Below are 12349 nucleotides of genomic sequence, written 5' to 3'. Positions count from 1 at the left end.
AGGCTCCCTAAATCTAACAAGTATGGAAACAACTGTGGTCGGCTCCTCTAGTGTCTTTGTTTCAAACTAAACAGAAACAATACATTATACAGAAGGAAACCTTTACACAAACATTTGATAAAACATGCAATGTAAAAGTAAATACTCTACCTTTCTAGACTGGACACCGTCCCCTCCCCAGGTTGAAGACATGCCGGTGACTGGAATCTACATTCATAAGAACCATGTTAATATTGTGTTACGGGGACTAAACATGTAAAAACATCTGTTCTGCTGAAGCATACCTTTCTTCTTGGCTGATGTGTCGAAGCAATCACTCCAAGTTTTAGTCCCTCACCAAACAATGACTCTATCAGATAACGCATGTTGAACCAGGATCTCACACACCTTTGATTTAAAGCTAGCACCTAAAAAGAAAACGTCACGTTTCTACAACTTCTCTCTTCAAATCACGCTTTTAAACATATTTATAAAAGAAAAGAAAGAGAGCCGACCAAATATCAGTCCCCAAACAAAGGCTGGCCTCAGCTGCTCTCTCAGGTGTGTCTGAGTTCAGGAGAAAAGGCTCAGGTGAACGCCCCGCCCCCTTTTATAGACCCCGCCCCCTGTTGCCTGGTCCTAATGGTAGGCTGCCTGTTACCTGCCTTCCCACATTTCATTAAACCTTTATTTAACCAGTTAAATCTCATCAAGGGTTCATTGAGCCAAGACAGCAGTAATAGGATGTTTAAAAATAATACACACAAACCTTTAAAATGTGTAAAAAAAACTACAGAATTTCAGATTTAACGTTTAAAACACACAAACGAGAAGAAAAAGAAATAAGAAGGAAAAAGTCAAACTCGTGTTGTTTGAATATCAGGGTATTTGTCAAAGAGGCAATAAAACCTCACTCACAGAGCTTCACTGAGAGGAGGAGCTACTCTGAAGGAGGAGCTTCAACGTCACATTTCCTCCAATCAAAGTAAAGTTAGTCTGAGCGACAGCAGAGCTGCAGTCAAGACAAGTCTCTCTGTTTCTCTCTAAAGAAACATTCAACTGAATCCAGCAGCTTCTTCTCAACAACACAAACTCTGGTGAGTACACTGTTCTACAGACGAAATGTACTGGTTCAATGTTTGTCAAAATGCAGTTAAAACTAAAATCTGACATTTTAACACTTGTTTTATTATATAGATCATATGATGTCATGGAAATGTGTCATTTTTAGTAAAAATCCAAAATGTAGGTTTTGTCTGAACTACAACACAGAGGTATAAATATCACCACAGTGACTGAACTCTTCAGGTTTGTCAGAATGCAGTCACAGCTAGTTTCAGCTTCACTTCATTCACAGACTATTTCTGACGACTTTCTTTCCTGTCAGTGAACGTTCAGTTTGTTACACCACATACAGACATAAGGCAGCAGCTAAAGCCAACGATGACAAAGAATAAAAAGTAACATCAGGTGACGGTTAAAGCTAGATGACCTTTGAACTCTCCAAACACAGAGTACAGCATCTAACGTCTTGTGACAACTTGTTTTATTGCCTGTAAACGAATAAAATAGACGTTTTATAAGTTAGACATCCAGTATTATCTCATAATCTGATCTCTACTCAGACAGAAGTTCCACTCAGGTTCAATGTTTAACTGACGTCCATCGTGGTCGTGAGGGTTGTGTAGAGAAACGTTACTTTAATGGTAAATGGACTTTGCATTTATGTCGAGCTTCAGACCATTAAAAGTGCTGTACACTACATGTCAACATTCACCCATTCACACGCACCCTTATACACCCGACCACTGCAGAGTCATCAGAAAACGGCATGACCCCGAGTTGTACTGGAAGTCAGTGGTGTACAAGGTGAACAGGAAGGGAGACAGAACAGTTCCCTGTGGAGCTCCAGCATCACTGACCACCGTATCAGACAGCACACGGCCCAGACGGATAAACTGTGGTCTGCCTGTGAGGTAGTCAGTTATCCAGGAGACGGTGGACACGTTAACCCCCACCACCTGCAGCTTCTCACTCAGTAGCACTGGTTGGATGGTGTTGAATGCACTGGAGAAATCAAAGAAAGTGATTCTCACAGAGCCACCGGTTCCATCCAGGTGCGACTGAGCTCGTTGCAGCAGGTAGATGATGGCGTCGTCCACTCCCACATGAGGCTGGTATGCAAATTGCAGAGGATGTTCGGGAGGTGCGGTGTATGAAGGAGACAAATGAGGGCTGTGAGCTAAATCTATTGAACAAACAGTTTAGCTCGTTTGCCCTCTCCAGGGAGCCCCCTGGTTGTCTCCCTCCCTCAGTTATCTGCTTCATCCCAGTCCACACTTCCCTCACGTTGTTCTGCTGGAGTTTCGCCTCCAGCGTTCTCTTATAGTCTCATGTTTTCTAATCAATGCATTATCTGCCATCAAGTCTGTTAAATCATTAAAAACTGTACAGAGAAATATGAATCATTAGAACATTACTTAAATGTTCCAAAATGTTATTTTGTGATTGTAAGAAGTGATGCATACTTGAACAAATGACTGAAGAGCAGTTTATGAATAAGACAAACATAATTTGCTTTTCTCTCTTTTTGTTTTTATATAAAAAGAGGATAAATAAAGTGACAATGTGTCTGATTAAGTTATTTTGTTTTTGTTTGTCTGGAAGGAGTCTGGGGGGTGGAAGTAGGTGCTGGTGAGGGAGGTAAAGACTACTCCTCTCGGAGGGGGAGGGAGAAAGTGGGTGATCAGAGGCAGTCCCTGATGGAAGGGCACCCTTCCCGTAAGGTCTCTATGACTGGATGCATTGCATTGCGTTACTTTGCTCTGGTTACTTTTAAGTATGTTGCGGATTATAAATTATGAAAGGAAACCTTATTCAGTGTGGCTTTGTAGCACAAAGCTGTGCCAAAGCACACTGTATATAATCCTGCGGGCTTAATAATAATGTTTATTCAGAAAGTTTGGCGCGCTTCTCCTCACACAGCATTGCCAACACTTGCGCAAAAAATACATCAAAACATGCGGCCTGATCGCGTATCGAGTGCCATGGCTTTTCTCAGAGATTCGCCCAGCGGTTTTCTCGAAAATTCGAGCAAAATTTCCCCATTGACTTGAATGGGGTTTTGGCATGAAGAGAGCTAAAAAACACTTAACTTTGGGTCCATATTGACCAGCCATACTTTAACGTAGAAAAATTATTTTAAGTTTAAAACATTGACAAAACGCTGAACTTTATCGAGCCAAATGGGCATTTTGATAGCTAGCACAGTTTTCATGAAGTCAACGTTTAATTTTGGGTCCGTTTCAGATTTTATAATGGGTGTGTATTGCACGGAATGTTCAGCTCTTTTTTTTTTTAGACTAGTTTAACTTAACCCTCTTCCCCCTGTCCCTAAAACGTGTGATACACAAGTGACGACTGACTCTACCAGTCGTTAAGGTAAGTTCCCCAAGTGAAAAGTTGGTGGTGTTAGTCAAAAACTTAAAATAGGCAATAGTAAAGTACAGACAATCTACATAACTATTCATACATTAGAGTTATATCCTACTGAAAGCGCTTAGGGTCTAACAAGAAGAAATCTCCTGAAGACTGTTTTGAAATGAACACACCGGACTATAGAATAGAAACCTTGCAGACTTTATTATTATTAACAAACTGTCCAATTTTCATCTGTACAGAACAACAAAAAGAAACCCCCTAAAACAAGGAAGAAAGAAAAGTGGACGGGGGGGGGGGGGGGGGGGGGACAATTAATCAGATGATCAGGAGTTCAATGAAATCAGACACAAAGCATCGTTTACAAAAAAAAAAAGATCTTAATCATCACAAACTTAAAAATCAAGAAATGTTCTAGTCGCTATCCATCGGGACGACAATGGCGAGGGAACGGAGATCGCACTCGCAGTCCAGAATCTGTGGGCAACACACACACACACAAGACATGTCATCCATCTCTCTCACACACACACACACACACACACACACACCTCTACCGGGTGCTGCAGGGGGTTCTGGGATGTTCTGTACAGCGGGATCCCTTCGGCGGGACGACGAGTAGGCACGCTTTGATAAAAACCCCGACGTCAGATGAAGAAATAAAAAGTGAAGGCAGTTCAACGTCATCAGTACGAACAAACAACAAAGCTAACCGCAGGACGCGTCGTTTTACAGTCTGTCATCAGCATAGTACACATGTACACGAGATCGGGTCGAGCTGGGAGAGGAGAGACTCAACGAGACCAAAAACGCTCACATCAAAGATCTTTTACTTGTGACGAAGCAGAAAGAAACTACAAAAGACGACTCGTGTACACGAGACGACGCGTTGAGGTTTGGTTTTTGCTTTCACGCCTGTAGTTCAGTTTGTTTTTGAAAACTGAAACCAAAGAAAGAAAAACTTCAGATACATTTCCTGTTTAGGTTGAAAGGTTACAGGTACATTTAAAAAGGTACAATGTGTAGTATTTAAGGAGGGATCTATTGGCAGACATTTTATATATTAAGTATGTTTTTCTTTTCAGGGAGCCGGCCGCCATGTTTCTACCGTAGCATAGAATGGACGAACCAAACAATGACTCTAGTTCTCTACACGGGAGAAGTTTCAGTTGGCTGCAATCTGCATCCTCACCACCAGATGTCGCCAAATCTCACACATTGCACCTTTAAAAACAACCTAACTACAGATGAACAAACGTGAAAACGAACCCTCTTCCGTCTTCGTATCCACATCACTGACTATGTTTGATGGTGCATGAACGCACCAGTGGTCATCCCCAAAGTAGCATCACATTGAAAATATATATCGACGCTCCGCCTCCAAAACGTTTCACATTACGTCACCAGAGGCCAGAACTCAGTCTGCCCACCGGAGAGAGGCGTTCACTGTCACTCTGTGGAGCAGGTTGATGCCCGGAGGAGGCCGAACCTTCGCCGCCTGTCAGTGAACGTTCAGTTTGTTACACCACATACAGATATAAGGCAGCAGCTAAAGCCAACGATGACAAAGAATAAAAAGTAACATCAGGTGACGGTTAAAGCTAGATGACCTTTGAACTCTCCAAACACAGAGTACAGCGTCCAACGTCTTGTGAAAACGTATTTTATTGCCTGTAAAGGAATAAACTAAATGTTTTATAACTTAGATATCTGTTCAACTTCACGCACGTCGAGGGTACTGGCAGGACTCTGGTTGATGCGGCCATGCATTTCTGTGACCATCATACACTGCGTGCACGAATTAAACGTTTTTTCCTGCGTTGACCAGCAGTGTAGCAAGACCATGTTGCCAGGTCTTAAGCCTCAAATGTTTTGAGTGTAGCTCTGATACAATCATAGATGTAAGCCTGTTAAGATCATTAAGAAAATGAATGTGCGTGAATGTGCCTCAGTGTTTGAAACATAACAAACTGTCAGTTTACTGGGATGGGGTTCAACTCCCTGCAGTGTCCTGCTGATTGTATTTGGACTTACATGAAAGTTAACAGAACAGTAGTGTCATTTGCTTTTACTTGAACACTGTAATTAACAATGTTTTAATTTTAAGCTGTTCTGTAACTTTAGATTGTTGTGTGAAGCATTCATTATAACATTTAACCTGATTCTCATGTAGAAGCTCTGGACAGATCATTTATACTAATGCCCACTGACATGGTTTGAAAACCACTGTTGTCTAACTTTCGCTCTCCAAGCATCTTAGTTTGCACATATTTACATCAGAGAAGTCTTTTTTCTCATGGTGTGACCACAAACCCTTTTAATAAGTTCAGTGTTTGGGCCGCTGTAATTATAGAATCCTGCTTACGTTCGTGGTTGCCATTAGGTGGCGCTATGACTATGATTCTAAATTGTCATATAGATGTGTTCAGGGTCAGGATGTTATGACATATGAGAGATTTGGATCAGATTAGACAATGTACGGCCGAATTACAACAACTTCCTTTTTCATGACGAATGGTGTTTTTTTGCCGTCACGCCACAGATACATAGTTCGATAACTTTTTGATCTTTGACTGACTTTTAGGTCTCAAGAGCATACTGACCGATCTGAAGTCAATCGGGTCAAATCTCTGGGAGGAGTTCGTTAAAGTAGGATGCCTTGAAATGGTCCAAAAATGTCAGAAAATTAAAAATGGCCGACTTCCTGTTTGGTTTAATGAAAAGCTCCAAGAGGATTTTTTGTACATCCCATCACGTTCCACATACCTACCAAATTTCATACAGCTAAGTGAAACCCAATGTTGGGGCTACTCAATAGGGGGCGCTATCGAGCCAATATTTCATACCGCAGCTGGACACCCCAATCAGACTGGAATTTTAGCCACGACTGGCTTGCGTGTCAAATTTTTAAAAAATCCCAGTATCCCAAGCACCTTCTTTTTGCGATGAAAGTGGTAAAATAATAATAAACAATAGAACAACAATAGGTCCTCCGCTCCGACTACGTCGGTGCTCGGGCCCTAATAAGAAGGAAAAAGTCAAACTTGTGTTGTTTGAATGTCAGGGTATTTGTCAAAGAGGCAATAAAAGCTCCTTCACAGAGCTTCACTGAGAGGAGGAGCTACTCTGAAGGAGGAGATCTGCTGAGTCACTTTTTCTGAAGTGAAAGTGAAAGTTAGTCTGAGCGACATCAGAGCTTTAGTCGACACAAGTCTCTCTGTTTCTCTGTAAAGAAACATTCAACTGAATCCAGCAGCTTCTTCTCAACAACACAAACTCTGGTGAGTTCAAAGCCTTTTTTTCTCAATGTCACTGTTTGTGTAGTTCCTGCTGTCTGTCTTTGTGACGCAGTTCAGCTGATCATATCTGATGTGACATCAAACCTCAGAACTACTCGGACAGGAAGTTCCACTGGACAAATGTTTAGCTGAGGTCCACCTGGTGACCGTGGGGGTTGTGGAGAGAAATGATGTATATAGTGTAATAATATGTCTCATTTATGAAGTGTGTAGGATCCATACTTAAAGTGTACGTGTGCACAAAAGAAGGAAATGGTGCACAGCCAAAAAAAAAAAAAATCAAACCTGTTAAAACGTGATCAGCCTCATGGTTCAGCCTCAACACGCCCACATTCAACCACACACTGAACACCAAGCATTGTAGTAGTTGTGACTGATCAGCACAAATAATACTGCTGCTTTGAGAGTTCATGATAAAGAGGATTCAGACGTGCAAAGTAACACGTGATATGAAGTGACATTAAATGTGTGAGAGGCGTCATCACATCACATTTAATCACAGAGTAAATCAACTCTTTTCACAGTCAGACTCATCACAAGTCTCAAGTCTACAGCCTGAAACATTCACCCAAATACTTTAAGAAGCCTTTATTTAAATTAATAAAATGATGATATAATGAATCATTACATGCAAATAATTCAGTGTTTATTCATGTTAAAGTGGCAGAAATATGACTTTATAATGTATAATGTTCATTATTTATAATATTTATTTATTCTATTGAATCTTTCCATAAATTGATCTCTGGAGCAAAGACGTTTGAAAACGCTCCACTTTTACTTTGAAGGCGAGCCGTCTCTGTTTCCGACTGTCGACTTCCTCTCCTCACTTTTCATGATTCCAGTTGGATCGTGGAACAAGCTGACGTTTTGGTGCACAGAGTTTCACTGCAGGTGTTCATTCAATGAGACAATAACAGACAAAGAGTTCACCGCGTTTAGGCAGCATCGGCTGTTGAAGAAGGAACTCACACGAAGCAGAACACATTTACATGAACACAAGTAGACCAATGAGATTATGAACACACATAAACTGACTGAACAATGGACATGAAGTGTACTTTGTGCACGGACTCGACTCAGACAGGAAGTTCAACTCAGTGCCACAAGAGCAACATTTAGACTGAGGTCCAACTATGTCTCAGTAAATAGTAATATGTTCAATATTAAAGAGGAATTAAAAATGTTACGGCTCCTTACAAACTATATGAATTCACTCCAATAATATACAAGCAGCAGGGTTCAAATTGAATTCTGTTATGATTTTACTCATTAAAATTGTGATATTAACAAGAACCAGAGGGTCTGTGATGTCATCACTGCAACGCTTAAACCAACAGCTAAGTTTATCATTGTTTTATTGTTTTTACTACTATCTAAATAACTACAGTAACAGCAGCTAATAGTCAGGGATCAGCCACAGGCAGCCTTAAAACACGGTGAAAAAGCACAGAGAGAGAAAAGACAGAATGATCCAGAAACTGCATTCAGGATGACCCTCCTTATATTCCACTAATCATAGCTTGATTTTAATAAAGAAATAATAAAACTAGAGACCATCTTTCAGTGAGATCACACCAGCCATGATTCTAAAATCAGGCCTGAGGTGTAAACTGTGTGTCCTACTTCCTTTACTTCAGACGTCTTTGCTGGGACCACACCCATCTTCAAACTCATCTTTCTGTTAACAGACCTTTATAGTTTACTGAGTGCGTCTTGATGGTTGAGACTCTGTCCTGGTGACACAATCTGTCCACAGACATTTAAATTCTATTTTGTAAGAACCTTTCTAAAGTACTCAAACCCTCTTCTGTAATAGTTCCTCTACAGTAGGTGTCTCCAGGACACATTTTACCATGATGACACACACAGAGACCCACAATGTGAAGACAGTACCTGACACACTCTGTTGCTGCTGCTAAAGGTGTAATAACAGATTTGTTTTTCACTCTTGTTGTCCTCAGAGTGTAGATATGTCTGCTGCCAGCTGTCTGCTGACTGAAGATCAGTTTCTGTGCTCCATCTGTCTGGATGTGTTCACTGATCCAGTCGCCATACCATGTGGACACAACTTCTGTAAAACCTGCATCACTGAACACTGGAACATTAATGTCCAGTCTCAGTGTCCAAACTGTAAAGAGGTTTATAACACCAGACCGAAGCTGCGGGTCAATACCTTCATCTCTGAGATGGCTGCTCAGTTCAGACAGTCAGCTCAACAGAAAGCCAGCAGCAGCAGCTCAGAGCAACAAGCTGCCAAACCAGGAGAAGTTCCCTGTGACGTCTGCACTGGAACCAAACTGAAGGCCCTGAAGTCCTGCCTGGTGTGTCTGGTCTCCTACTGTGAGACTCACCTGGAGCCTCATCTGACAACGTCAGGTCTGAAAAGACATCAGCTGATCGACCCTGTGGAGAACCTGGAAGGCAGGATGTGTACAGAGCACGATAAACTGCTGGAGCTGTTCTGTAAGACTGACCAGATGTGTGTCTGCATGCTCTGCACTATTTCAGAACACAAGACACATGATGTTGTTCCTCTGAAAGAAGGATATGAAGGAAAGAAGGCTGAGCTGGAGGATGAAATTCAGCAGATGATCCAGAAGAGACGACTGAAGATTCAGGAGATCAAACACTCAGTGGAGCTCAGTGAGGAGGACGCAGACAGAGAGATAGCAGATGGTGTTCAGGTCTTCACCGCTCTGAAGGAGTCTGTTGAGAGAAGCCAGGCCGAGCTCATCGACACGATCAAAGAGAAGCAGAGAAAGACAGAGAAACAGGCTGAAGGCTTCATCAAAGAGCTGGAACAGGAAATTTCTGAGCTGAAGAAGAGAAGCACTGAGGTGGAGCAGCTCTCACGCTCTGAAGACCACCTGGACATCCTCCAAAACTTTAGGACCCTGAACACTGCTCCACCCACCAAGAACTGGACAAGAGTTAACACCCGTCCACTACATGAGGGGAATGTGAGAAAAGCTTTGAATCAGCTGGAGGAGACGATCAGTGAAGAGGTAAAACATCTTCTTGAGGCAGAGCTGAAGAGGGTCCAGCAGTCTGCAGTGGATGTGACTCTTGATCATGATACAGCACATCCCAACCTCATCCTGCCTGATGATGGAAAACAAGTTAAATATGGTAATAAAAAGAAGAATCTCCCAAACAATCCAGAGAGATTTGATATTTGTGCTAATGTTTTATCAAAGCAGAGTTTCTCTTCAGGAAGATTTTACTACGAGGTTCAGGTTAAAGGGAAGACTGACTGGTATTTAGGAGTGGCCAGAGAGTCGATCAACAGGAAGGGAGGCATCACAGCAATCCCTCAGATTGGTTACTGGTTAATATTGTTGAGGAATGAGAATGAGTACAAAGCTTGTGCTGACCCTTCAGTCCTTCTCTCTCTGAAGTCTCAGCCTCAGAAGGTGGGGGTGTTTGTGGATTATGAGGAGGGTCTGGTCTCCTTCTATGACGTTGATGCTGCAGCTCTTATCTACTCCTTTACTGACTGCTGCTTCACTGAGAAACTCTACCCATTCTTTAATCCTTTTAAAAACAACGGTGGTAATAACTCTGCTCCTCTGATCATCTCTCCTGTCAATCACACTGAGTAGAACAACCATGTAATTTATGACAGAAAGACTCACTTTCATTTAATGTATTAAATGTATTTTTTTGTGATGTATGGTGTAGACATTGTTAATTTATCAGCTTTTAATCAATGAAGGGTTTTATTCCGCAAAAGTTTCTCTTTCATGTGTCACATTACACTTTAACACGTGAACCTATGACACTGATGAATATAATCTAATTTATTGTAATTTAATCTACTAACTGCGATACTTTACTGTTAGGTCGTCAAAAACAATTTACTCATGTATAAGAAGCATTTGTTTGTTCCATAACTGTCTGGGTGCCAAAGTCAAAACTTTTTGTTGTTTGAACAAAAGTGTTGCATACTGTCACAAATTATCGAAGAGCGATTTATCTTTTAATTATTATTTTTTTAATTCTCTTTTTTCTCCTTTTCTTGTCATATAAACAAATGTAAGACAGAATTGTATTGTGTCTGATTAAGTTATTTGGTTTTTGTTTGATATCAACAGCTGAAAGAACAGCTGATGGTGTTTCTAATGACACCAAATCATGTGATTAAAAACACCATCAGCTGTTCTCAGACTGACTTGAGCTGACGAGCTCCAACACCCCATCACATCAGAGATAGTTGGTTATGTAAAATAATGTGGTGATATTTAAGGTTTGAGTTGACTTAGAGCAGCTGATGTGAACGCTAAACCAGTGCTACTAGTTAAACCAGTGCTACTAGTTAAACCAGTGCTACTAGTTAAACCAGTGCTACTAGTTAGTAGAGAATAAATGATATCTGAGGACGCCCTCTACTGGAGTTCATAACAAACTGCAGTCTGTGTTCATATGAGTAAATGCTCTTAATAAATAACTACAGTCTGATGCTGAAGCAGATTACATGAATGAGCAGAAATAAACCTGAGTCTAACAGATACAAGTACTCTGTCTAATGTCACTGATGAGCTTTTTCTTTTGTTTTGTACTTTTTTGAGCTCAGTCTAAAATCAGTGACTTTCAGTTAAAAGGACGTTTATTTAAAAAGTATTGTACTTTAACTACTTTTAAAAAGGGAGACTCAGAGAAGCCCATTGATCTACTGCTGTGGTCCAATCAGAAGGATTCTTCTTCTCAGTTATAAACTTACTTTTCTCCTCCTAACAAAATGTAACAATGAGGCAATAAAACCTCACTCACAGAGCTTCACTGAGAGGAGGAGCAACACTGAAGGAGGAGCTTCAACGTCACATTTCCTCCAATCAAAGTAAAGTTAGTCTGAGTGACAGCAGAGCTGCAGTCGAGACAAGTCTCTCTGTTTCTCTGTAAAGAAACATTCAACTGAATCCAGCAGCTTCTTCTCAACAACACAAACTCTGGTGAGTTCACTGTTCTACAGACCAAATGTACTGATTCAATTTTTGTTAAAATGCAGTTAAACTAAAATCTGACATTTTAACACTTGTTTTATTATATAGATCATATGATGTCATAGAAATGTGTCATTTTTAGTAAAAATCCAAAATGTAGGTTTTGTCTGAACTACAACACAGAGGTATAAATATCACCACAGTGACTGAACTCTTCAGGTTTGTCAGAATGCAGTCACAGCTAGTTTCAGCTTCACTTCATTCACAGACTATTTCTGACGACTTTCTTTCCTGTCGGTGAACGTTCAGTTTGTTACACCACATACAGATATAAGGCAGCAGCTAAAGCCAACGATGACAAAGAATAAAAAGTAACATCAGGTGACGGTTAAAGCTAGATGACCTTTGAACTCTCCAAACACAGAGTACAGCGTCTAACGTCTTGTGACAACTTATTGTATTGCCTGTAAAGGAATAAAATAGACGTTTTATAACTAAGACATCCAGTATTATCTCATAATCTGATCTCTACTCAGACAGAAGTTCCACTCAGGTTCAATGTTTAACTGACGTCCATCGTGGTCGTGAGGGTTGTGGAGAGAAACATTACTTTAATGGTGAATGGACTTTGCATTTATGTCGAGCTTCAGACCATTAAAAGTTCTGGACACTACATGTTAACATTCACCC

General features: G+C 40.9%; 1 protein-coding gene across 1 annotated transcript; it reads left to right on the top strand.

The window, feature by feature from the left end:
* The first annotated feature begins 6591 nt into the window (after nucleotides 1-6591).
* Nucleotides 6592-10721, top strand: LOC137881379 (E3 ubiquitin-protein ligase TRIM39-like). Its single transcript, XM_068723299.1, has 2 exons — nucleotides 6592-6698; nucleotides 8681-10721. The coding sequence occupies exon 2, from the start codon at nucleotides 8690-8692 to the stop codon at nucleotides 10319-10321; it is 1632 nt and encodes a 543-aa protein (XP_068579400.1). The 5' UTR covers nucleotides 6592-6698; nucleotides 8681-8689; the 3' UTR covers nucleotides 10322-10721.
* The last annotated feature ends 1628 nt before the right edge of the window (nucleotides 10722-12349 follow it).

This window comes from Cebidichthys violaceus, unplaced genomic scaffold (assembly GCF_023349555.1).
Source record: "Cebidichthys violaceus isolate CVI_PGR_0920_01 unplaced genomic scaffold, fCebVio1.0.p SCAF_3, whole genome shotgun sequence".
NCBI lineage: Eukaryota > Metazoa > Chordata > Actinopteri > Perciformes > Stichaeidae > Cebidichthys > Cebidichthys violaceus.
The sequence above is the reverse complement of the archived record's forward strand: the minus strand, read 5'-3'. Positions and strand labels throughout refer to the sequence as shown.

What these genes read in the sequence shown, in the direction of transcription:
- LOC137881379 (XM_068723299.1), top strand. Translation starts at nt 8,690, where the DNA reads ATGTCTGCTGCCAGCTGTCTGCTGACTGAAGATCAGTTTCTGTGCTCC.